A 27888-nucleotide genomic window follows, 5' to 3' on the forward strand; every position below is an offset into this window, starting at 1 on the left:
GCAGAACCTAAACAATGTCCATCGTTTCTAAAATTATCGAAATATCCTTGAATCGTAAATTATTGTTCAATTTTTCATGAAATAAATAGAAATCATAAATCTATTTTGTACTCTTCTGAGTGTTTATGCTTTAAAATGAAAAACATTTTTATAAACTAGAATTCTGAGAAGTGTGAGGCATAATGTTTACGTTTGATTTTAAGTCTGTAGACAAAGGGGAATAAATAGGACTCTTTTATTATGTTAAATAACCCATTTCCAATAATTATCATCACTGCGACACAGTCGACGCATTAATTGCGTCACTTCCTTAAGGCGCATCCACAACGAGCGACTCCAATTCAATCCACTGCCCCCACCCGTCGCAATAACGTCAACGTCGAGCGATCTCCCCTTCCGCCAGTTTCTGGACTTCCCCCATATTTCACCAATCCATCGGTCCCGATAATTAAAAAATGGCGCCAAGCTCGTACCTCCAAAAAAATCCGTCTTAACCCATGTTAATGGCCTGTTAAAACATTGACACCTCGATGATGGAAAGGGGCCGCCACCTGGACGAAAGGAGGGACGAGGACCCCATGTAGATGCTCAGAGGAGAATGCCACAGGGATATGTCAAACAAGAACGAATGGGAAATGTATTGCACGGCCAGGGCGATGACAACGAGCTAACAGCGTTGGTAAACATGGCGGCACGGAACAGAGGCCGTCGGCCACGGTGATCATGTACTAACTCGTTTCCTCTCAAACACACTCGGGTTCAACATATCATAAGCGTCGGATCATGGGAAAATGAAGTCTTTCGGGTTGGCACCAAAAAATACCTGACATTCAGGTGATAAAGTACTTTATATTCGAATCACAATTATCGATTGTTATGGGACAAGGAATTTTCAGGTTATAAATAAAATATTTAACACTTTTTGTTGATGTTGAACGGTCTTTGGTTTAATATGATACAACAGAGTGGGCATTCAGAGAGGAGGGGCCCTTATACATATTACATATGCACATATATAATAGTATATAATAGTAATTTGATAGTTTCATTTTTTTATAGTTTCTTTCCGTAAGTTTATATATCGGAATCTCTTTATATACAATATATACGATTTAAGCGATTGACAATTAAAATGAAAAATTTTTTTGTCCTTCATTTGCTTCACATAATTTGTTTATTCAGTCACATTTTATTTTGCGTGGGGTAGTGTGAGGGTGACTCTGTTGGGGTTCGAACTGACTAATCGTTGATTATTGTATTTAAAACCAGTGACAATGTTGTTTTCAAATGTATAATTTTCTCCTGTATTTTTTAATGAAGAAAGATGATACATAAACTGACATATGCTGACAGACATCACTGCGGTCTTGTAATTTTTGAAACACCATTTTATTCGTTGTAATTGCAATCTCGAGTTATTTGATAATTAATTGTAATCAGGCATGTCAACGCTGCTGCTTATTGCGGTGATAAAATTACTTCATAAATTATAAAATTAAAAAATAATCAATACGAGTTAAGGATCGATTGATCGGATATTGAATACTGGTGTTACAATAAATTAAATATTAACGATATTAATTGACAATGGAATATAATACGTTTGCGATGCTTATCACAGACACGAGATAATTGAATTTGAGGTGCATTTGAAATTTACATCTCAGATCAATTTTTCGTGTTTAATGAGTTGATGGGCGAACCGGTGCTTTGAGAATTATCGAATGAACATAAGCTCGTGGGGATATGATGAGAATAATAGTTTATTGATAAACATTTGTTAATGTAGTTTGCTATGATGAAGTTAAGTTGATAATGTCGTTTGTCTAGGATGAAATGAATGCGTGAATTTTATAAATAATTTATGATGGATGACAGCAGCAGCGCGACTAAGGGAATTAATGAGGGGGTGGGTATTTAGTCGAAAGTGCTAGTGTCTTAAATTAAGACATTATGGACAGAGGCTGTCTTAACCGTGGCTTGAACCGCGATCAGATCTTTAAATGTTCTCCAATTAAAAGTTGACTCGAAATGCCAGTGAATGCCTTAAAATTCAAACCTTTACGAACCTTTTAATTTAAGCCGTTGAAAGCTCTCAATTTAAGACGCATGGAGAGGAATAATCGCGTGAAATTAAGAAACAGTTGTAGATTTCACCCCAAATAATTAAACCGCGAGATTTATAGTCTCACGGTTTAAGACAATTTATGACTGGCGAGACAACTTTTCTTTTTGAAATATCAATACGACTTTTAATCTTCGTGTTTAAATGGATTAAGACCGTTTCAATCCAAGGCGCTAATACTTCCAGTGAATTAATCCCCCATTTCCTGACAAATTGAATTTACAGATACGAATTCGTGAGGGGAGGGTTCACTGAAAAAATTAGAGTCTTAAATTAAACAACGAAGTGAAAAGTCTCGATACCGTCTTAAATCACGAGAATACGTTCCAGAAGTTGCATGTCTTATGATTGGAAATGCTTCTGAGTGTCTTAAAACCCAAAACTGCAAAAATCGATGTCGTAACGGGTCTTAATTTAAGACGTAAGACCTGGAACAAGGTCTCAAACTCGAATATATCTGAAGAACCTCTTCTAAGAGTCCAGATGCAAACGACATAATGTCTTAAAGCTTAAGCCACTGGCACTTTCAGCCTATTAATCCCAATTTTCCTTGTGAAAATTCAATCTTCAACAAATTGAAGAAATCGGATTGGGAATACGGAGTGTAAAGCCTTTACAAAAATAAAATAAATAATCTGAATAAATACAAGTACAATACTACCGTTAATTAATAAATATTAATTATAATTAAGTTGTGTATACGAGAGATTCCTTGAGAATTACGAGGGCTTAATATTTTGCACGCGTTAATTTCACATATTCTGTCTCTAAAGTAAAGAAAGCGCAAAATACTGTATACGTGTTTTGTATATATCTATGTGAGAGTGTGTGTAGGTTGGCTGGCAATTTTTTTTTAACAGTTTTTTTCTTACCGCGCGAATAAACTCAACTCCATAGCCAGGCACTCGCATACCCGGTCAAATACGCCTTGTTAATGCCCTTCTTTCACTCTCTCTTTCTCTCTCGCTTTGTTCCTTCTAAAATCATCATTTCATTCTCTCCCTCAGTTTCAATAAATAATATACAAAACCGCATTATTATTATTTAACTGTAAATTAATACAAAATTTTGTAACCTGCTTAAAACATGAGATTTTCAAAATAAATTAAATGAAAAAATCAGTCAAATGTGTTATTAAAATGTTAAATTCTTGCACTTCAGGACTAAAAAAATTGTTAATTATGATAAATAGGTTCACCACACGGAGCTAAAATTGTGCTTGAATTTGTCGAAATTATTGAAATTTATCTCACACGACTGTTTTCAATTTAAAATTTTCGAAATCTCAGATGATATACATTTTTCAATTATCCCATTTCGTCCAAACTCCATCATTTTGTTTAAAATTTCCCTTCGCACGACGAAATGGTAGGCATTGATAAGTGTACTGGATGTTAAGACGTGATATTTTTTGGGTTAAAATGTAATGCGACGATTTTTCAAATGCATTTGCTAATTAACTAGAGAAAATAATTGAGGATAAGCGGAAAATCGTGGGGAGGAGGGAACGGCGGACGAAAATTCTAACGACTCACTAAATATTCTCTTCTTTCCCTACTAAATCATACGGATTCTATCGTGTTATACATATAATATGTACAGTTACATTTGCACTTCGAAGAAGACTGATTGCACGTTTGACGCACTCGATGGTATTGGCCTTCGGATGGACAGGTTAGAGACAAAGAATTTTCATGACTATATAAGGTGGAGATGAAATACGCGAGATTTCTTCATATCCAGGGCCATCTTGGGCCCCCAACAGAGAATTTTGAGGCATTAAAAGCGAGTGGAAATGATGACTTTCATCAAACGTCTTAATTAAGACATGAGAATACGAAAAATACGCGTCCAGGTGCGAGGCAACGCGTATAAGACACTCGTTTCGTTGGCCAAATGTTCCAAAAGTGAAGGGCCAGATGTCTTAAATCAATCGTGTCTTAACTTAAGCCGATCTCTAACCGATATTTTTCGGGTATCAGAAAAATTTATATCCTCATAACAAATTTTCTCACCGAAACACGACTTTCCCTTCACTAGAAAACACTGTCTTAAAATGTCCTAATTCTCGACGTGACGTGAAAAAATGTATCAAGCTTTGTGACAATGCCTTTAAGACACTTATGATATTGAGTCAATGTCTTAAAAGTGGAGATGACTTGTCTTAAAGCGGCGATAACTTAAATCAGGTCATGTCTTAAATTAGATCATGCTATAAGCCCCGCAAAATCCCCTGAAAAATAGTCTCTAAAGATGTCTTAATAAAAATCTCATTGGTAAAAAAAATCAGGCGTTAAGACACCGCGTTTAAGACCTGTATTTAACCGCACACATATCTTAAAATCGAAATTAAGGTGTCCTAAATCATTATTTTTCCCATCAAATAACTCAAGCGTAAATTTTTCACCAAAAAATGAATATTTCCATCTCCTTTGTCCTACCTAACCTCAAAATCCCCCAGGCGCCATTTTGTTGTGCACCAGAAATGAAGGATACCGCCATATTGTTTCGAATATAATGACGAAATCCAATGGTCCACAATCCTACCCACCCAATACCAATCGTCCGTCGTGAAAAATCAGTGAAAAGCTATCAACATAATTAATTTACTCATTAAGATAGTAGAGCCTCCAGACGTTTAACACTTTTTAGTGACAATTTTCTTAAGTAAGCGAGTCGTCGTCTGGTCCCCCTTCGCCGGCCTCCACCATGCCGTCCTCAGGATTTAACAGCATTACTCATATGTCCAAACACCTCAATAACGTATTCCAATGCATTCATGTAGTCACGAAATATCAACCAGTCACGTAAATTTCTGAATGTTGCTTGTGATGACATTGCACCACGATAATCATTGGACATTGCTTTACGACTGACGTTATTTCTTGGTGTAACACCGCGCTCAATCAGGGCAGCCTGCAGCTCACAGAGCACCTGCAACAGCGATGGCCAAACGACATCAGCATAAATCCCACCATCTCCATAAGCCTGTGTTACATTTTTCCGCTTCATCGACTGTCGAATGAAATACAAATAAATTCTAGCTGATTTTTTCAGTAATTTTATCAAATTTATGTGTAAATATCTCATCGTGACTTGGAAAAAAATTCGAAGACAATTATCACTAGCGAGAAAAACGTTTTTCCGTTAATGCGCCCGGGAATTGAACCGGAGTCTCCCGGTATCGCGCCGGGTTCTGTTACCGACTGAGCTGCCGGTTCCCCAGGAATTCAATCGCAATTTCAACGGAAAAAATTTTGGACATCAAATAATTTGAAGAGAATTAGAATTAGAGAGAAAAAAATTTCGCTTCGACGCAGTCGGGAATTGAACCCGGGTTCGCCAGTATCGCGCCAGGTGATTAATACACCCGACAATCAGTTCTTTGTATTTGCGAATTTATCTCGACGAATTAGGAGGATTTTAACCTTTTGCGACTAATTACTGCGGGATCCAGCTGACCGATAAGATGTTTACACATCAATTATTTAAATTTAATTACAACATAATTAATTAATCACTAAGAGGATTAATGTCGTGATTCAACGGGGATCGATTCTACTTATTGTCAGGACATTTCCCATCCGGAAAATACTAAATCAAAATGGCGACTTCGTTCGTTCCCGAAGATACTCGAACCGAGTTTATTGTACTATTCAATTCTTCTCCAGACAAAATCAGGCGATGAGTCGGACAGATTCAATCATAGTCTTATCGATGAACTCGAAGTCAAGAAATACTTTAATAATGTGAAATAGTTTCCAATAGTTTTTCTGCAGAATTTAGGTCCACATTGGTCCCCTCAATGTTACGAAAGTTACTCTATGATTCAGTCAATTACTTGGGGTTGAGGTACCCAATAAGATCGGTGCACATTAAAAAAAACAATTTTGATTCATTAACTTCGAGATCAACCAAAATTACATGATGAATGAAAATTCTCTCGTGATTTTATGGATTTTTTAATGCTATCGTTAAATCGTCGAAATTGCTTCCCGTCGGCATTTCGTCCTGCTAGGCCAGCGCTCTGCCATTGTGAAAGCTGACACCAATTCTTTATTGTTATTTTTTTTTTCTCAAGTCATTAGTTTTTTTTTTCGGTCCCTTGCTTTATTTTATTTGTATTTATCGATTGTTCAGTGAAGCGAATATTTCAGGATTTTAAGAAAATTCTGGTTGAAACTTACCGTTTGGAGGCTTGACTCAGTGTCCTTGAATTTCTGGACGAACTCCAGTCGATGATCCTCTTGGTCCCAGACAACTTGTTCTAGGCCAACTGCATATGTCTGCATGTACTCGTAGATATCGAGGAGAATATCGTCAAGCTGAGGAGCAAAAAAAGTAAAAAATTTTTAAATGGTCTCATGTCCTACGTCAATCCTTCAATAGTTAACTTAGATGCGCAGATTTTTGGTCAAACTCTGCGCATCTAAAAAAGATATCGAAATTTTTGCAAAAATCCAGATCGCAGCTTTGACTCCGCAAAAAATATTATGACAACACTTTACCATCAGCCTCATAGTTCTTACTATAGTTCAACTTCATTCGAACCGCGAAAAACTTTAAGAATTCCAACGATTATTTTTCCCATCCAAATCTTGGCCAATAGGATTGCACCATTCGACGTTATTTTGTATAGTCAACACGGTATTTCAGCGGATATTCTTGAAAATTACACTGGAAATTTTGCATGTTGATATATATAAAAAAAAACAAATGTTGAAGTAACCCTCAATTGTATCTGACAGATTAAATGGCAATTCGTTGAAAATTATGTCTCATGGTGCAATTCTATCGGCCAAGATTTGGATGCAAAAAATAATCCCCCGAATACCACTCGAACTTCGAAATTATCTGATATTTCCCTCAAGGTTCCCTGCAAACAAATAAGCTCGTCAAGTTTTCCAGAAAAATCACTCGCGCTTCGCGCTCGTGATTTTTAAACTGGAAAACTTGACACGTTCATTTGTTTGCAACGAACCTATCGGGAAATATCCGATAATTTCGGAGCTCTTGTGGTATTACATGCGAGAATTCACCAAAAAAATCACAATTTGTCTTAAAAAAAATTTGCAATTTCAAGAAATTTTCCAGAATTTTTAAGCCATTTAAATTAATGCACAATTTTTTAAAAGACGATCTACATAACGCAATCAATAGTATTATCTAACTCTACTAACTATGCGGAGAAAAGCGAATGTTAGACATTACTATAATATAGTACACAAGTCCCGCTTGACCTTCATGATAATTTTAATCCTATAAAGTAGTAGCAACTATGTTGCCTCACAGTAATTAATACCTTGTGATTATAGTAAAGCTTACTATTTACTATATCCACCACGACAAATTATTATGGAGCGCTTTACTATTGTGAATATGGTAAATGCAACTATCCACACGTCGGGCCCTCCACTATACTCGATATAGTGGCAACTATTGAACATATGATGACGTTGGCCATAGTTATAAAAGGCAGTCGTTCTACAATAGTTCGCAATTCAACGCATAGTTAATTAGTTACTATACCATAAACACTCTATTACTATGTTGTATAGTAATTTTTCCTATGCCCTTAAAGCCAATTTTACCAGTCAACTATGAAGTCCTTTACTATATACCATAGTAGACGTTACTATGTCAAATGGTATCTTTCCTCATATCTTTCGTCTCCATTACTAACGAGAGCCTTACTATACCCTATAGTAACCATTACTATACCCCATAGTAATTATTACTATATCATGATAATGTTAACTATATCACAGTCATTCATACACTTCTAGAACTGGAGGAACAGTTCAGTTCCGTCAAATGCGATTTCTTAACTGTTACCAAAATTCGTTAACTATTAACCAATCGAGATAATAGTTAAGACGCCAAGTCGGGTTCAACTAAACTATTCTATCAGTCTACTAGGAGTGAAAATTCTCCTAGTTCTCTCTACTATCGCCCTTTTCTCCGTTCATAGTATTTATTTAATAACTGAATGAGTCCCGAAATGAAACGTTTTGTCGTTTGATGACAATTTGGAACGACACCATAACTATTGGGTCATTCGTGACCTTTTGTGTGGCCCTTTACTACCGAAATCGGTCAATTAATTCACTCAGTGATTCACTATTCAACGCAGGACGTAAATTGTTTATCAATACATACCATTTCTGATCTCAATTGGCTCAGGTAATCTGGTGATAGTGATTCGCCGAGCTGTTTCGGTATCTTATCGGGCCCAGGCAGCCAATCATAGTGGTTGTCCTTCCACTCCGAATGCAGAACGACAAAGTCGGTGTTGAACGTCTGTTTGATCTGTCCAGGGGAAACCGAAAAGAAAGAGAATAAAAAAAATGAGTAAAAACGACCGATCGATCCATTCTCTTGGATGAGGTCATCCATGCGAGGTAGAAGCACATGAAATAAGAGGTCGTGGACTAAAGTATCGTCTTCCCTCGGCAGAACTCGATCTTCAATATATTTTTTTTTTTGAGACAAAGAAAAATCCTGGGAGGAGAGGAGCAGTTTGGGTCAGAGGACCACGGCCACCGCGAGGGGATACCGGACATTTCGGTTGCTATTGCGTAATGGAAATAAAATGTGATTATCGCGCGAGGCTGGAGGGAATTAATTAGCTCGTCTGGAGAGACTCATTTCGGAGGAGGTTTAGGGTAAATGCAGTTTCGAAAATAGAAAATTTATTGAGATGAGATAAAGTTGTTGGATTTTTCATGGAATAAATAAATAGAAAGCAAAAATCAATCTCGTTGTTTTCTGAGTGTGTTGAGAGTGTTTGATATGTGTGGACAAAAATGAATGGCCTGTATGTAGTTGTTTTCGGTCCATCTCAGTATGTTATAGTTTTTATTTGAACAGTACCGGAATATTTGGAACGATTTTAATAAATAGAACGAGAGAAGAAACAGAAAGGAATGAATGAACAAGGAACTTTTGTCAAATGGGTCTAGAGTGTGAAATCTTTGGTCACTGAGAGTCAGTTGATCTGGAGACATCATACGAGAAAAATATACCTTCTGCGTACGATAATAAATAATTAAAGTTAATAGTTAAATCGTTTTTAGATTATTAAATTGAAAAAAACATTTTTATGGACTGGAATTTTGAGAAGTGTGAGATATGATGTTTAGGTTTGATTTTAAGTATGTAGACAAAGTGGAATGAATAAAACTTTTTGAGAACATATGACTAAAAAGTCCAGGGTGTTGTTTCCCTTTGTAAATGTAGTTAGTTCCTCTGAGGGATCGGTACAGAGCGGATGTACCTTCGAAGCCCAATTATTTGAGTTAAATAATAAAGTAGAGAAATAGTTTAAACTATTTCCAGAATTATTATTTCAAATAACCCATGTCTAAAAGTTGTTCTTCTATAATACAATTGTTTTACAAATAATTGTGAATTAAAATTTACGAAGAAAATTATTATTATTTTTGAATTTATGGGAAATCACTTGAGGTGAGAATGTTTTAGAGTTGAAAGGAGAATTTGTGTTTCGATTAGAATCGCAGGTTCCCCCGGGTGTAATTCAGCCGTTGATTTACTGAATGTGCTTCGGGGTCAGTCAGCTGTGGGAGGACAGAGTGGGGCCGAATTAACTTGAGGAAAATGGGACTACGTGGAAATGCAAATCGCTCTGCATCCCAAAGGCTAATCGGTGACTAAACTTATTATTAGTGAGTCTCACGTGTGACAGGCGCCTATTTAATTGTGTGCTGGGTTTGTTGTCACATGAACAATCGTTATTCTTAGAAAAATAATTTGATTTTTTAGGGATGATGATCTGCAGGAAGAGTAAAGTCTGATGAAAATTGCCAGAAAAGTTTGCGAATCTAGAGTGAAGTGTTGTGCGGATAAAAAATACCAAACGACCTTGAATTTTCACATAAATTTAGAGAAAATCTATAGGAGGGAGGAATAGAACATAATTTTCCTCTCATATTATTTATTATTCAAATTCATCTGGTGATTTTCCACCGAACGACATTTCGCTGCCAAATTACAAAAATTTTCAAGTAATTTTTACTGAACTTTAGTGTCCGGATAAATTCCATATTCCAATTCTCATAATTATTAGATAAATGGACTAAAAATCATGAATAATAATCGATTTTTCAGATAAATCTAACGAGTCCAAAACATTTCTTGAATAATAATCAACTTTCATAGTCATAAATTGAATTTTCGCTTTAATAATTTCAATTTTTAACCCCAATCAATACAATTACTCGTGATTAATCGCCTTTCAAAATAATCATCAAATGCTAAGGCCCAAAAAATTTACTTTCCAATTTAATAACCTAATTTGTTGGCCCAATAACCGCCCCCTTCAACACTAAATATTTTACCTTAAAAAAAGGTAAAATATTTTACCGAAATATTTTACCTTTCCGAAATTCGGTATTGTCCTCCCCAATCGTGCCCACAACCCCCAAACCACTCCACATTCTCCTCCCCCACATCCCCCCGTTTGCCACGCGCCCCAAAAACGAATTATCCCTCGTTACACTTGATATTATCCCAAACAATTAATTGAGCCGAGATTCCAACCGCGTCAGCTGGCTCACGGGGATCATTTCACGTCCCCCGTGTGCTCTTATCTCGACCAGTGGAGTTATTATGATAATACAATGCCTTCACGACTTGCAACACGCCCAATACCACGGTGATAGTTCTTTCCTTCCACCTATCATATAACTGGTAGTAATCTGATGCACTCATGTAATTGTGCCGCATTCGAATGTAAAACTGGCATGAATGAACGTCAATCGATTATCCACTCGAATGTTATAAACTCTAGATATTTTGCTCAGAGAATCGATGGTGGGGTCAATTATTCGACTTATTTTTGCTTCCGACTAGACCCACTGTAATCCGTCATTTTTCTCATTCCATAACTTTCATTGGAAACTGTAGAATTGTCTAAAACGCAAAAATATGAGGCCCCCCTCCCCCTTTGCAATAAATTGAGTGACAAAAATCAGAAAAATCTCAAATTTTCACAGATCGCAGTTCCTAATAAGGACTAACTCTGTGCACAAGAGCAGAAGTTCTAAAAATTACAATTATTTGTTCATAAACAACGAATCTTTCAATAAATAATAATTTTGTGCAAAAAAATACTGAATTAAATCTCGAGATTGCGTAATTTTTCTTCTATTTTTGACGCCATTTGACTGATAAATGTGATGAGACATTTAAATTTATTCGTTAAAAAATTTTAAACAAAAAAAAACGTTGAATTTTGTAACTGAAAAATAACCAAAATTCAGTATTCAATAAAAGGTGAGTTGTCTATGACTCTCAATCATCCGAAAACTCCAAATTAAATGACCCATTAACAAACCAATTTGTTCCTAAATCAAATTTAAATTTACAACTGAAACTTCAAGTCAAGTCCTACCATACCCTAAATTAAAAAAATCAACAACTCAGTCCACACCGACTGCTATTCAGAAATTCAGTCGCGATCCACTATTTTTCACCGAATATCTCTCATCTAAAACTGTCACTGTCCATAAAAAAATTCCTAGCGCTAGTTAGCCTTGGGAAAAAATTCCCATGTAAACCGGTTACTATTATTAATAAACCACAAAAAAAAAAATCTGGATTACGTATGCAAAGCGTAACCAATTAGCCGAAATAAAAAAGGTGTACAAATAACTTTATCCTGACTCCAAACATTTGTGATTCCCATCACTGTTGTTTTCCAGATACCCAGACTAAAAGGGAGCGCAGGGGGGAGTGACAAACACGTCTTTGCGATATCCCGAGGAGAAGCTACTACGGCGGCATGGAATCTCCAGGGCTGATGTACGAGTTGCCGACGTACTGTATATCCGGTCTGCACTTTAGTATGCAGTCAGAGTAACCATGTGAACGGTGTGGCCAAAGGAAAAGTTGAGCGGTGAACGGGAGAGGGAGGGGGCAGCTTCCGATTCTGATTTATTGAAATCTTGATGACTTGCCGATGGTTCCGTCAAGCCACCAAAAAGAATCCGAAAAAAAAAACCGATCAAAATAACTCCAATCCCATTAGAACATGTGAAACTGACACTTTCCTTCCCATCGAACGGCGCCGTTCCGTCCGCAGAAATCCCTGATTCGGTCTATTTATCAATTCAGGGGATGCTGATGAGGAGAATCGCTGAGCTGACATCAGGGAGACACCAGACAGTGGGACGCCGCGAGTAGTTTGGCATCGGAACACCTGCTGGTGGTGAGATAACGGATTCCCAAGAAGTTAACCAGAAGCTGTCAGAAATACCCAGCTGACTGTCCGCCAGCTTCATCGGCTGATGCTACAGTCGCAATTAGCTGAAACGGATCCCTCCCTGGATGATCTAATGGAGCACTTGTCGTTCATGGAAATGAGACGAATACCGGAATGATGCGCTGTTCCTTCCGAGGAACTCGGAGTAATCGGAGACTTCTGGATAGAAGGATATCCTGGTGGGGTTCCAGGTTCCATCGAGCTCCGTTTTGAATGAGCAGTCATCTGGGAAATTCCCATGGCTCTGACCGAAATGAGTAAGCAGGGGGCTGGGGGGAGGTACTGGTGTAATCAAAACAAAACGCGTGGGGAATAAATTAGAAACTGGACGATAGCGCTTGTCGTAGCTCGTAAAAGAATGAATAGCGCGTGTTACATGTTCACGCTTGTCTGTTGTGATCTTCCCCGTGGAATGTATTACGTGAAGGATCAGTTTGATGATCTGTTGAATGGAAATTATGTGGTGGTGAGCGTTTGGAACGAACGCGACCAAAACGTCGTTATTTGGGACGTTTGATGTTCATCAGATCAATGCGAGTTGATGAAGACAGTACAGATAACAACCAAAAGTACAGCCGATCATGTCGAGGGAAGACGGTCTCAGTTTGGAAATCATTAGTGGAAAAATGAATGAATTAAGATAAGTAAGAAAGTAATGACAGTCTAGATGAGATTATTACTCACGTAATTGTCCCGGAAGCCTTCAGCCTGATTAAGAGCAGTTCTCGCTTGAACTGCCACCATGTTCAGCAATTCGGCGTCAGTGAGGGGACCATACTCCGGCTCACCGTCACTCTCCTCCGTTGTTAGCCCTTCGCCACAAGGATTTATCCACTTTTCCGGTGAATTCAGTCGTCTCTTCTCGAGTGTCATTGTTGGTGCAGCCTGTACTGACACTACAATCAGCGTCAATATTAGGCAACCTAACCCTGTAACAACGAGATCAATCAATTAGTTCGAGGATCACTGCAAGCGCCCCAAATGTCCCATAAGACAGATCAACGATTTTGCGGATTATAGAATCCTGAACAAGGATTTCGTCCGCCAAATCAGCTGAACAGAATCAACACAAGTTTGACACTCACTCCAGTCTTGTCTCAACGTTCGCAATGATCAGTGATACAGTTCTTCTATAAATAGAATCGTCTGTTAGTGTTAGTGAGACTCCCACGGGAAGTTCGAGCCGTCGAAGCGGAAACTTCATTTATCGGACGTTATTAACTACCTCCTAATGACCAGATCTATTCACCTGGACAAATCGGTTGGTTCTCCCTCTTCGCAGCCAGCTGGTCATTAATATTTCCTGAAGACGTGAAAACAATGTCTCATAGTGGCAGAAGCATTGCTGGGCCTAAACAGGGATAAGCTTCATGCTGTAGTAGGGCTTATCACTGGACACTGGCCCCTGGCTCTGTACTTATCGAGAATAGGCAAAGGGACTGACCCCCTGTGCACAAGATGCAGCGGACTCGATGAAGTCAGATGGGAGGTTTTGGGGTCCGCATGCACAGATATACATGTCGACAGGGACGGTATCAAGGGACGAATTTGCGCGTAGGGCACAGATACTCGAGACCATCGACTAGACGGCTGCCTAAGGCAGAGTGTAAAATAGTCGAAGGGCTGATTATACTTCTGGACAAGTCGGTACCGTCCAGCGGCAATAAAAGTCAAATGTCTCATAGTTTGTTTCTAGCACCGATAGTCAGCATGTGAAGGAAGTTGGACTCCTGTCACTTAATCACGGGGGACAAATAAACGGATAAACCGGAGAGTTAAGCACAAGCCAACATTGCGACGTTCCAGTGAAATTCTTGAGAAACCGACTGTTGGCATTGTTATAAAAAAAAAAAGGATAACGCGCTAACCCAGCCGAGGGGGGCATCATCTTGGACATTGAAGCCCATGAAGAAGCTGAAGAAAAATGCGATAATGGCGGGACTGTCCTCGCATTACTCCCCACAATTATACCCCATTACTCGATAGTCTTTACCAAGACGTGTGCGTTCTCCTTTACCAACCCTCCCTCAACTTCTTATTCGAGATCGTGAAGATGGTTAATTTCCGCGTGTGTCAAGTGTGTAGGAATAACACGATGGGGTGACATTGCGGTAGGTCGTGGTGGAAAAATTTTAACGCGCGTTCACCGGGATTTATTATGGGTATCACACTTTGATTGGAGGTTTCATGTCAACGTTGACATCAAAGGGTTTTTTGAAAATCTCACGTTCTTCGGGTTCTTCGAGTTTTTGATGCTCAAGAATACATGGAGGATTATTTTAAGGGTTGACTTTGCATAACTTGGAACTACTCGAGGGCCGTTTTATGGGTAAAATATTGTTGTTGACGTTGAAAATATTTTTATGACATATTTTAATTGATAAAATTAGTTAAAATGGGAATTCAGTACTTGATTTTGCTTAATTCATTCAATTATGAGTAAATGTAATCGATTAATTATGAATTATTTACGGAAAATGCTCGTAATTGTCAACAGTAAAGTTTCTAATATTTTTAATTTTTTTTTACGTTTCCCAGTGATTAAACATCGAGATTGAATGAACGTCTGCAAAATTTGATGTTCAAAATTAAATTGAATTTAATTTATTAATTTATTTAAATCCTTGAATATATTGATTTTTGATTTAAAAAAATTATTTTACATTTACTTTAGTCCACTCCTGAATTATCTCATTAATTAATCCCGAAATTGCATTTTTATTACTCCATTAACAACCGAAAATTCATTCACAATAACATCAACAGAATTTATGAATGAAACAGCCCCTAAATTTAAATTTCAATTTTATTGAAATGGGGTGGACAAAACCGTCGAAGTGTACGTGCTTTAAACCACTTGTGGAATCGACTCAACAGGTGGCTCCTACCCCTCCTGTCCCTTCCACCTCGTTCCATTGATGAATAAAATGAGAAGCCAAGGTCGTGCATATGCAGCAGTATCGGGGTAACAAGGGGTTAAACGAGTTTAGATGGAGTTGCGAAATAAAAAAAAATTGTCAATCAGCAACAATTTGAATTGGTTGACAACACGATGTGGCCGAAGGGCCACAATCGCTGAAGATCAAATTTCATCACTCGGTTATTTACCCATTGATATGTTGGAATGAGAATTAATTTTATTCAGTTGCAAAAATTGCTGGTAGAATTTTTCAATGAAAAATATCAACTTGACTGGGCGATTAAACGATGAGTTCTCGAAAATCGAAGGAAGAAGGTAATTATAGCGGTGTTCGTAATTGATTCGATACAGACAACTTCACCGGCTCAACGACACAACTTCATTGCAATAAAACCACGTACATCGTGATGGAATGAAAGACGATGGAGTCGACATCAGGCTTTGTTGGTTGTTGATGTGTTTTAAGTCATGAAGATGATGGATCGACAAAATTACTTGTGAAAGATTTAGTTTGAACGATTTTTCATGCATTAAAAAAAACGAGCAACGTTGTTTATCACTGATTTATATATAATATAATACAATATAATATAATATAATATAATATAATATAATATAATATATGTTGGGACATGTAATAATTTTTCTCAGACTACCGCTATAAAATTATTTTGGAGATTAATAAAAATTCTGGCGGTCGCACGTAAATTTTTGGGTCCCATTACGAGGTTCAGAGCTCGTTTAGTGGTGCCAGCACCAGAATTTCCTTTAGGCGGTACAGGAATTCTTTTTGGTATATTCGAGAGGAAATTCTTTTGCTGGCACATGAATTGTTTTTGGGTCCAAACGCGGTCACGTGTCAGCACCGGAATTTCTTTCAGTAAATTCGGGAAAAATTCTGGTGCTGGCACATCAAACGCGTTCCGTACGAGCACCAGAATTTTCTTTAGACGGTACAGGAATTCTTTTTGGTATACTCGAGAGAAATTCTGGTGCTGGCACCAGAAGACTAATTTCTGGATGTTATGGTATCACAACTGAGTACATTTCGGGCGCAGACCTTTCAAAAAATTGGCTCACACCATTGCTTCATCCTTTGACCCGAAAAAATTCGTCAGCTTCTGCTTGATTCTTCAAACCGAAATGCGAGAGGAGGTCGCGGGATGACTAATACGTTCATCGGCTCGCCCGCGAAACGTGACGTCAAGTCACTCTGATATAATGGCGTCGCGGGACGGAGAATAGAAGGCACTGTCTGAACTATTCCCTCTTTGTTTAGATTGTTTTCTTTCCGGCGATGAAATGAGAACTTGACGTTTGTGGAAATATCGAGGAGCGGTGGAGGTTATTATCTGCAGAAATATTGCGAGTCTCGGGGATATTTCCCCGGATGTAAAAAATATCGAGAGAAGACCCTCAGGACTCTGGCATCATCAAGCCCTTCAAAACACTTTTCACATAAAAAATATCAGAAAAAAATAAAAATTCATCTGAATTTCAGATAAAAAAAAGTTTCTAAACCTCTCAATTGACTCTCGAAATTCCGCCAAATTTTCGTTTCATGCAGAAATTGAAAGGAACAAAAAAAAATAATTTTCGTTGTTTTGGACAGTCGAATGCTCGACATTTTCATTAACGAAATTGTTTTAAATTTCTATCAGAATAATATTTAATGGCAAAATTATATTTTTTTTACCTTGTCCATCAACAATTAGTGTTTCTTATTTGGCAGGGGATATCGAGGCTGAAGGCGTCCGACAACCCACGTGCCCGGTACTCCTGGTGAGCACCTTTGCTCATCATTGTACACTCCAGGTGACACTGTTATTTACGACTGTACGAATTAAAAAAAAAGACTGCCCGTTGCGCATCCCTCGACGATGGCTCCATTTCACGGATAAAACATACCGACCGGCTGTTTGTAATGGTAATGATTTATTCGGAGTTCCTGAGCCTCCTTGTACCTCTAATCACGTTCTTGGTGGGAACTCCGGCCACTGACGCGATCGGAAGTCAATAAAGTATTTTTTCAATTTGATTTTTCTTTTTGACGAATAAAAATTTGCGGATTTGTGACTGATTTCGTCAGAAATAAACCAAAATTCTATTATTAATTTAATTAATATTATCATATTATTACACAGTTGTCCATTGATTTATTATTATTATTATATTAATAATAAATTATGTTAAAATTGAAAATCGCAAATACGTAATAATTTAACAAATAATTTTTTTTTTAAAATGAGTGAGTTCATGTCAAGAGAAAAATGTTCGCATTAATTAATTCTAAATTAATTGCGAATACCGGAGGGGGAGAGAAAAATAGGGCAAAATGGACCGATAAGTTGTTGTTTGAAGGTTCAAATGAATATTCAATAAAATCATATCTGATTAGAAAATTCAATTTTTTCAATTAAAAATGATTCATTAATTCCAATCACTCCCTGATTTAATTACTCGCTAATTTTTCCGGATATTTAATTCACACCTTACGAATAATTTATCCAACATTTTAACAATCGCAAAAAAACGTTTGAAGGCACTTCGAAAAATTGAGTGATTCTAAGATCTCCACATCGTACCTTCCAGAATCCAAATGCCTCAACTTCCAACTTCCGGGACTGCACTGACAATTTTTTAATGTGACCTTCGACGCACGTCAAAATAAAGCGTTTATTTCTCGATCGAGATAACAACAATAAATTTTACAATCTATCGACTAGACTTCTACAACAAAAAAATATTTATTTCCCTCGTCGTCTTCTACCGACGCGATCATAATTCCGGGGTGGGCTGATATCGCCTCTAAAATAAATAAATTCAATGATAAACTGTCAATTAGGGATTTTAATTTATAACTACCGAATTTGGGGCTTCCATTCATGACAGTCTTTAGATCGATGATGAGTGGAACCGACGGGAGATAAGTTAATCGAGGCACGACTCGACGGCTTTTCCGGCCGTTAAAAAGCGCGCCAATCGATTTCCGCCGCGTGGGCGCGTGAAAATACGCATGGAATGGGATAATATATATATTTTTTCTCCTCATTGCGGTTTCAATTCCGCAGGCTTATCAGTTTTAAAGGGGGGAAGGGGATAGTGGACCTCAGCCTGAGACAATGGGCTGAGTAATGCGACTTGTCGAGGTGGCATTCAATTGAGGAAGAAAAAATGCTGGAGCACCTTAAAAAATTAGCGATACCCTTGAGACAGACCCCGGGGACAATGAGAGACAGTGGGCCATACTCTTTGTTACGACGGAATATTAATTAGATTTTTTGTATAATTGAGAGGGGAGGACAGAAGGGGTGAGGGGGCCGGCTGACTCGATAGTCAATCGTTGTTTTGTCATTTATTCGTTGTTTTTAATAAGGATTCGTTCGGGTTTTGTTTGTCGTGATATCATTTGGGGGGAGGTGAAATTTTGGATAACGATTCGATGTAGAAATTTTTGGAAATTTGGAGATGAGAAATTTCGAGGATTTTTAGATATCAAGAAGTTGACATTTTTGTAAAATCGTCGCGTCCAGTTTTTGCTGAATATCTTGGAATCGAAGGGGGATAGCCAAATTTTTGTTGGAATATTTTTTACGGGGAATTTCAAGGCCTAAAATTAAGGTCATGAGGTCTTTTCCCGTATTTTCCATAAATTCGGAGATATCGGCAAAAAAGTGACGGCGAAAAAAGGGATTGAAACGACCGAATGTCGATAACATTTACAGCTCAATCGAGATCTCGAAATCGGAGCGAAGAACTGAAAAAGTGATGAGGACATAATTTTTAGCCCTTGACATTCCCTAAAGGAACATCTCACCAAAAATTCCACCGACTCATTCGCCCCAACCCCAAAAAATTGGGGCTTCAACTCCTTCGTTCCCGAAAATTCCCAAATTTCCAATGAAGAAAACAAAAACTTACTCAGCCATGTATTTCCGTAGCTTCTCCCCCTCTGCACCTTATTCCCAAGTCTTTTAATCCCATTATCACACGAACATGTCACCCCGCACTCATCACACTCCCTCGTTCTCCCAGCACAAATCCCTCCGCGGCCAAATTTTTTTTCACATTTAAAATGAATTGTCCTCGTGTCATCAACAGCCGGTGCCCTATCAACCCTATGATAAGTTGTCCTCTGATCCCTCGTAATAATTTCCTCCATCGTAAGTCGTTCAACCACTGTATCCTCACGAATCATGACAGCATATCAAACCACAAGGGCACCCCGTTCAACCCCCAAAAATCACCCCTCGACACACGTAACCGCAACCGAAAAAAGAAATTCAATTCACAAAAAATAAAAATCCCCAAAACGATCAGTGAACTGTCAGTGTCAGTTGTCAACAATAAAAAAAAAAATTAAAATCACAAAACCACAAATCACCACAATATCCACTGACAAATCTCAAGGGGATGAATACAAGTGACGTTTGACAATCGTCAACGCAAATTGTCAAGAACTACCGAAGCTGATGCCTCCTCGAGTGTCAGATTGTAACTGACTCGACACAGCACCAACGAGTGTTGAAGTATCACCGGTTTGTCCCGGGAGGTAACCACTGAACGGTCAGTCCCCAGTAATATCCCTCCCACCCCCTCGATTGGTTTAGACACGAGAAATCTACAACTGTCAAATTCTCAAACCCCAATCGCTAAATTCATATATTTTTATTCCCCAATTATTCAATTACTATTACGATGACCATCGAATTGTTTGAATCACTGTAATAACGTTTTCTGTTGTGTCCCAGTGCCTATATACCATTGGGTAAAGTCACTGAAAAGGAGTAGAGCACGTGGCCCGTTCACCCCCGCTTCGGGCCAATCCTCGCCCCTCCCCGTCATTTTTACCGTGCGAGTGTTTCCCGTGCGCTCTTGAGGTCCTAGGACTACTCTCGACTGCCTTCCACCCCACACCCCCTCCACAATATACCCCCCCCCACTATGGGTTACACCGCCCCCCCTCACCCCGGACGGTGGACGGCACGACTCATTCATAACTAGACACCCCCCACCACTGGAAAATCTTACGGCGAGACGATTCTTCCCCCACTCGACGTCACGACGCGTCACGAGCACCGGACGGGGCATTGGGAGTTGATTCAGTGGAGTTATGGGCGGTGGGGGAAGGGGGCTTTTAGGGGATTAGGGTGGGGGGGGGGGGGTTGGGTCGAGGGGGAATATATCCCGCGGGATGGACTATTCGCGGAAGCCAATCGGAAGTGATCGAGATTCCGGGAGGCTCGGAGGTGTTTACGTCAGACCGGATGCAGGGAGGGGTCACATTTTTGGGGTTTTCGGAGTGGGGAGGGAGGCGGAGGGGAGTTTCCGGGGTTGGAGGAGGGCTGAATGTGGAGAGAAATTTTTTTTGGGAGATTCTGAGGTGTGAAGAGGGTAAAATGGCTTGGGGTTGATTGGGGAGGATTAATTGATTTTTGAGTGGTGAGGGGGAGGGAATTTTTATTGGGGAAATGGGGGAAGATTTTTGATGGGTGGGGTTTTGAGGGGCGGATAGGGTTTTTTTTGAGACATTGTGATTTGGGAAATGGAAAAATTGGAATCGGTTGGGTGGGGTAATTAATGGGGTTGAGGGGAGGGATTTTTCATTTTTGAAATTGAGAGTTTCAAAGGGTGGGAAAATTGGAGGGCGAAAAATGGAATTATGGGCGATCGAGGGAGTGGGAGGAAGATGAGGATGTTGGGGGTGATTTTTGGAAAATTGGGGAATACAGGGGGTAGGTGGGTATTTAAAAATAGTGGTAGCGATCTTGATGATGAATGTCGGTTTCATTCTCTTAGAAAAAACTCCTCTTCATAATTCGTATAATTGACTGATGACTCTTTAGGAAAATCTTAGATCTGCTAAGATCATCGCACTGAATGTGCAATTCACGTTTTCCAGGGGGGGGAGAATCAATGATTATCGGACAATGGAGTGACGACTGAGGACAGTGTCCAACACATTGTTATTTTTTTATCACTTGTTATGTAAGTAAAGTATCTAATGCAACTTCCAATAGAACTTGAAACCTAAAATGACTATTGCATCAACAAAAATGATATCAAATATTTTTTTTGTCAAATTTAATTAGCCAAATCGACATTTTTTTAGGTTGAAAAACCTACTTTGCTGGGTAATAAATTTTTACGTAGAAAATCCGGACATTAACGTCTGATTATTTTTTATTTCCCGTTCGGTGGACTTCGAACCAGACGTTACTTTGCCTTCGGTTCTAAGTGTCTACAAAAATTACTCTCTATATCTGTAAACTCCGTTCACTTTTCCTTTTCTTACAATATTTCATAGCGAAGATTCTGAGTTTCCATTGGAATTTTATTTAATTTTAATTTTTTTAAAATCATATCGTGTTACATAATTGTAGAAATCAATTATTAATCAATTATTATGTAAGAATTACTCATTTCTAGTATAAATAAAATATTTTCAGTGATTTAAACACATGATTTGGTGAATTTTCAGTAAATGTGTTGTTGGAATTTATTTGAAATTTTTTAATCGACATTTTTAATTAGAATCAAAATTGACAACCATAATTATGGAATCATAAAATGTTCTATACAGCCAAAAAAGTTGAATAAAAATTACTTGAAATTAAATATAAAAAAAAGAATAATTTTTTTTTTAGAAAATTTATAAAAACCCTTTTCAAATAATAAATTAACATAAAAAACTATATTAATTGTCATCTAAAAATACTCAATCTACAGTCCATAATTCATTCATACCACGTAATTAGAATTATAATATTCTACATATTTTTAATTTGCAATAAAAAATTGTGTTTTATTAAAAAAAAAATTTTTTATATTCAAATTAAGATGTTGATTAATTTGGAATTCCCCCCGGACAAATTTCACATTCACATTCACATGTAAATAATCCCCTCGACATATGACAAAGTATCAAATCCCATTAACAATCACCCAACAACAAATCTATTTGATGTTTGTCGTAAATAATCATTGCGTTAATGAGAGCCATCAATGACGCGCGAATGGACTTGACTTGGGTATGAAGTTTCCTGGGGAACATTTTTTCCCCGACAAGGTGAGACGTCATACTGTCTATTAATAGGCTCACGTTACACACTGCACCATTGCCTATCGATGGTAATTTTTGAATTTGAAATCATTATTTGTTTTACGTTATGAGTTTACCGCAGTCTGTGACACAGCACTATGACTTGAATTCCAGGGCTCCCGGTGGAATAATGATTAATCTGTGATTATTTTTTCCTACAGTGGATCTTTCCTCCTGGATTAGTCAGACGGGAGTCGGGGAAAATTCCTTGTGGAAAATCGAGAGAATATTGAGGTTTTTTCCAGGGGTTCTGACAAATGCTCCAGGAACTGAGGCGCGATGTCTCTTTCTAACGCTTTTTCACCGCGGGAGATGCGCTAACGGTGGAATTTTTCAAAGCTTTCATTTGTTTAATCGTTGGAATATTGAAATTTTGATAAATTAAAGATTTAAAAATTTATTTTATGGAGAAGTTGGAAATTAAAAGATAATTTGTTGCCTTTTGTTTGGCTGAGGGGATCGAATGGTGAAGTATTTGATAATATTTGTTATTGTTATTCATTTTGTTTTTTATATGTTGGGGAAGTCTGCGATTTGTTTAATTGGATGTGGAAAAAACATTCTGTCTGTTGATGGAAGAATTTTTAGAAATATTCTTTAATGTGTTTTATGGATATGGATTTTTTAATTTCGATAATCGATGGATTGTTGAGAATATTTTGGAATATCAATGAATTTTATGTTAATATTCAGGATGCAATTGAAAAATTAATTTTGAAAAGGAAAAGTTTGCAAAATATTGGAACACTTTCGTTCACAAATTAAACTGAAAATAATCCTTCGTTCAATTTTTAATTCTGGAGATAAAGATTAATTTATTAATGAACTTTGAAAAAATATATTGGGTCGAAAGATTGTAGACTTGAACAATTTTCATTTTTATGATTTTATTATTCTATTGCTTGAAAACTCCAACGATTTTTATGTTGAATATTGTAAAAAATCTCGATAGACTAAATAATTTTTTAAAATATTGTATGAGTCCCGGAAAAAATCACGAGTCCTTAATTATGAAAAATTTAATGTTGTAAATAATGTCAAATTTCCAGAAATTTTTTGAGTAGAAACTCCAAAAATTTGGCTGAGGGCAAAATAGTCCAGATGGCAAAAATAGTCCAGAAGGACTATTTTCACAAAAGTTCGGGAAAAATTCGCCTTTTTCCGTCGAGAACTCGAATTTTTCTTGGAAATTTCTCTCCGTGAAACAATGAATATTCTATAAATCGCTTCTCTCGAAAAATTTGTTATAATTTTATTATTAATTTTATTAAACCCTGGACATATCATAACGAGCCGATTCACCGCTCAACCGTTTAATCACTGGCGCCATAAACTATTTGAAATCATTCGCAATGTCTTCGATCTCCCCTATGAGCTGTAATCTCCGCGTTATTGCGTCATGGGGCCACTCGCACGTGAGATTTTCTAATTCGCGAATAGGTGCCCAGTGCAGTCACTCTGATTTTCTAGGTATCAACGAGACAGGCACAACTAATCGCGAAATTATTTCTTTGATTCCCGGGATTCTGGTGAATGTCATCAACCCCCAAGTCCGTCAATCCGACTTTTTATAAATAGAGTGATGATCTCAGTCATGAAGCGATGAAACAATTCATTAACAATGCCTTTGTTTATATATTGTTACATGGAAATAAATGTTCGATTATTCTAATTTGAATTTGTATCGGAAAAATTTGAATCTCAAGTCTATTTTTCCCAACAACACGACCTAAAAAGTGGTTGAATGTCATTTAGTCCCGGGGTTTGACCTCTGAAAGCGTCATTTTTATCGAAAATTCCTGTGAGTGCAGAAAATTGCGGTTGAAATGTCAAGTGGGAAAACGGAAAGTTTTTAAGGACAAGTGAATGACGGGAAATTCCGTACGTTAAAAGAAAAAACTGCTGGGCGAACAAATTATTTATTCCACTAATTTAGAACAAAAATTCCTGTGCGTATGGAATCGTCATTTAATCCACTCCCAAGAGCTTAAATAATGAGATTGATCAATTGGAATCATCTTCGATTTTGTAGAACGAGATCGTCCGCGCGTGCTACGCACGCGCCATCTTTTCCAAATCATAAGAATTGAAAACTCTAGAAAATGAATGCTCTTATTCTATCTTCGAAGTTAAAATTAAAACTCATGGAAAAAGACAATTGGGAAAATCTTAATATATTTCGATTGCTCTAAGATTGCATATACTATACAGTGCGAGGCAGCATACGGTATACAGAATCGAGAACATTTCCGCAAATTCGAGATTTAGCTATAATAGCGACAGCAATCAGTCAAGTCAGGAAGAGGGCGTTCTTAGTCTCATAATAATCTAATCTAATAATTAAAGATTTTCTAATTATTTGTGAACATCAAATTATGCGATTGAGATTATTTATTCCCTTCACATAACCAAGAACATCGCTGCTTGCGAATTTTTTTTCGTGAGTAGTAGTGCAGGAGACATTGTTGCCGCACTAAGGTGTATACCTGCGACTTACAACCGTAGGGAAGGTTCAAACTGAATGTCTGCAAAAAAATCGCGTTTTAAATTTTTATTAATGAAACCATTAACTCCAAACCTATGCCACTTGCGTTCAATAAACATTTACAGGAGTGGGACGGATTTTGAAATGAAAACAAAAATAATGTTCCAACAATTATAATTGACATTACAACATATGTTAAGAACTATGAACAAACATTAACATGAATACATCCTTTGTATCACTTATCTGTGATTCCGGAGGGCTTTATCTACTTTACTCATAAAATTAATTAGTCTTCAGTTTTCTCTGTTATATATAAAAAATACAAATGTTTAGTAATACTTTTTCTTCAAAAACAGGGCCATATATTGAAATAAATTCTGAATAAATACTAATGTTCATGAATAGATTATTATAATTCCACCTGTTTTGGTTGTTAAAGCTAAATGAGTATTAACCTTACTGCTATGAAGTTGGCAGTCTTTAAAAGTAAAAAATCAGATTCTTAAAGAGCTCAAGCTTGTCAATGTTTCATTTTTGTGTAAAAAAATAACAGTATTAAACTTGTTATAGAATTCAATTTTTGCGTAAAAAAATAACAGTGTTAAACTTGTTATAGAACTCAATTTTTGTGTGAAAAAATAACAGTTTAGAACTTGTTATAGAAAAAATTTTCAATTTTGCAATTGAACTTCCAGAGTAAATAGCCCGTCATTAAAGCTATTCAGCTTTCAGTTTCTGAAACAAAAAAGATTATCTGTTCTTAATAACTGTTTAATGAATGATTCAATGCATTTTCATTTATATTTCCATAGAAAATTTTTTTTATTAATGTTCTAATGAAAATATTATACTGAATTCTGCTTGAAACTAAGCCAACATTAGATGAAAATATTGCAATATTCTCTTGCATTGAAGGGAGAATAGTGAAAAATTAAAAGTAATTAAATTTGGATAACCATAACCATTAATAAAAAAAAGTACCTTATTCGCGACGTCCATCGCCTCTCCAGATGCAGATTCAGCTGCCCCTCGTTTGAGAATGAGAGGAGGTGCTTCGACAGCATCATCCAACTCATCTTCATTGAGGGCTACATCCTCAGTCAGGACTGCAATGTCATCCATGCTGTTAATATTCAGAACAAAACCATCCCCACGACAATCAACTCGACCTTTAATGGTCATTTTGATTCCCTCGATCAAATCTTCTCTCGGGATGTATGTTACCACGTGAATGGTCATGCGATGAACCCTTGTACAAAACATGCCAGATCCATAACTCGAACCACTTACCGTGGTAATGCTTCTGAATGGCTCTTTGAGCCATCCAGTGATCTGGACTGGCCCGCGAGCAGCACAAACGTTCTCCATCTCAATTTTTTATATGAGATGACCTTCGACCTTCCATTGTCAGCTCCATTCGTAATGTTAAATGTGCCAAAGATGTCGAAAGTGCTCCTACGTGCAAATTGAAATTCTTTGTCGCTCACAGTGTCCGTTGATCGCCGATACTGTGGATTGGCCGCTTTAATAATCCCTCCAGTGATTTTTATTATCTAAAAAGTAAAATTTCAAATTTTTCATCTATTCTCATAGATATTCATACAGATATTCGCATAGATATTCATATAGATATTCATTTTGTTTCCAAAACAGAAAACTGACCTAGAAAACTGAACTGGGCATTTATGTTATTTATTCGTTGATATTTTTTTCCCTCAAGGTTCCCTACAAATAAATAACGTACGTTCTTACGTTCATTTGTTTGCAACGAACCTATCGGGAAATATTCGATAATTTCGGAGCTCTTGTGGTATTATATGCGATAATTTTTTCATAATTCTGCGGGTAGGCTATATATAAAAAAAACAAACGATAACTTAACCAAATAAACCTCTCTTCATTTCATGGCACAATTCTCTTTGCCGAAATTTGGATAGGAAAAATAATCTCCTGAATACCACTCGAGCTTCAACATTATCGAGTATTTCCCTCTAGGTTCCCTACCACTCTTGTGGTATTATATGTGACAATTTCACTTTTTTTCTTTTTGAATGGAAATCACCTGTACCTGATACATCTTGATCTCATCCTTGTATTTGAGAGCATCATCCCCCGAGCAAAGTATGCGAACCCTTCTGCCATCATTGTTATTTAAAATGCACTTGTAAATCCACTTAGATGGAGACTTTGGCAACTCTCTCAGGCCTTCAATGCAGTCGACGTAGCCGATGATTTTCCTAAGAAAAAAAAAATGAAATTACTCTCCGAACACGTGTCAATGATAGGTTATGATGATTGAATGCATAATAAATTTTTGAAATATGTTCATTTTTTAAAAATAATAATAGGAATACTTACATGAGTGTAGCTGCAACATTGAAATGATCAATGGCTCTGTTGGTCGTATATTTAATAGGTGGAGATGTCATGATGTTTCACGATTATAAATTATCTCCTTTTTATAATAGGATAAAAACACTCAAACACGTTGCCAAATGTGATGGTTTTTACCGGTTCATTTGTTCCAGCCCAATGTGCGACTAATATAATCGACAGATGTCGCTTCGGTTTCTGTCTTACGCTTACGCATTTTCGAGATATTTCTTCGAGAAATATCGATATCGATCTGTACACGGGTCTCCTTTTTATAATAGGATTATGTCTTTGACGAATTTCCGCGTTTCCTGTGCTCTATTCTAATTGAAAACAAAAAATTCCTGTGCGTATACCATCGCCATTTGATGTACCCTGAGGAATTCAACTAAGATGTCCTTGATAAATTCTAGTCATCTTTAATTGTTTAAATGGTGTCTTCGATAAATTTCTGCGATTTCTGCGCTCATTTCTAATTTAGAACAACAAATTCCTGTGCGTATGAAATCGTCATTTAATCCACTCCCGACAGCTTAAATAATGAGATTGATCAATTCCAATCATCTTTGATTTTGTAGAATTATGTCTTCGACGAATT

General features: G+C 37.3%; 2 protein-coding genes across 10 annotated transcripts in view; both read right to left on the bottom strand.

Annotated features, from left to right (window-relative positions):
• Nucleotides 1-919: 919 nt before the first annotated feature.
• Nucleotides 920-27888, bottom strand: part of LOC135170521 (uncharacterized) — a 55032-nt gene continuing 28063 nt past the window's right edge. For 2 of the 8 annotated variants that reach the window (XM_064136433.1, XM_064136432.1), the window contains 4 exons: nucleotides 13092-13336; nucleotides 8285-8434; nucleotides 6313-6450; nucleotides 920-5140 (listed from right to left, as the gene is read on the bottom strand). In XM_064136433.1, the coding sequence (XP_063992503.1) occupies nucleotides 4844-5140; nucleotides 6313-6450; nucleotides 8285-8434; nucleotides 13092-13280 (774 nt within the window). In that variant the 5' untranslated portion in view covers nucleotides 13281-13336 and the 3' untranslated portion in view covers nucleotides 920-4843. The other 6 variants (XM_064136438.1, XM_064136437.1, XM_064136435.1 and 3 more) reach the window with 6 other exon arrangements.
• Nucleotides 24479-27600, bottom strand: LOC135170527 (uncharacterized). Of its 2 annotated transcripts, XR_010300394.1 has the most exons (5): nucleotides 27276-27599; nucleotides 26986-27154; nucleotides 26208-26470; nucleotides 25899-26023; nucleotides 24482-25652 (listed from the first exon to the last, which is right to left on the bottom strand). XR_010300394.1 is itself a non-coding variant. In XM_064136443.1 (4 exons), exons 1-4 carry the CDS (start codon nucleotides 27344-27346, stop codon nucleotides 25646-25648), a joined length of 510 nt encoding a protein of 169 aa, XP_063992513.1. In that variant the 5' UTR covers nucleotides 27347-27600; the 3' UTR covers nucleotides 24479-25645. The 2 variants fall into 2 exon arrangements, 1 of the variants encoding a protein (XP_063992513.1); XM_064136443.1 differs by lacking the exon at nucleotides 25899-26023 and having other exon boundaries at nucleotides 24479-25652; nucleotides 27276-27600.

The sequence above is a fragment of the Diachasmimorpha longicaudata genome, chromosome 17 (genome assembly GCF_034640455.1).
Source record: "Diachasmimorpha longicaudata isolate KC_UGA_2023 chromosome 17, iyDiaLong2, whole genome shotgun sequence".
NCBI classification, from domain to species: domain Eukaryota; kingdom Metazoa; phylum Arthropoda; class Insecta; order Hymenoptera; family Braconidae; genus Diachasmimorpha; species Diachasmimorpha longicaudata.

Coding starts and splice junctions, on each gene's coding strand:
- LOC135170527 (XM_064136443.1), bottom strand. CDS start 27,346: ATGACATCTCCACCTATTAAATATACGACCAACAGAGCCATTGATCAT. Junction 27,155..27,275: donor AATGTTGCAGCTACACTCAT/GTAAGTATTCCT, acceptor TTTTTTTCTTAG/GAAAATCATCGGCTACGTCG. Junction 26,471..26,985: donor ATGAGATCAAGATGTATCAG/GTACAGGTGATT, acceptor TTTACTTTTTAG/ATAATAAAAATCACTGGAGG.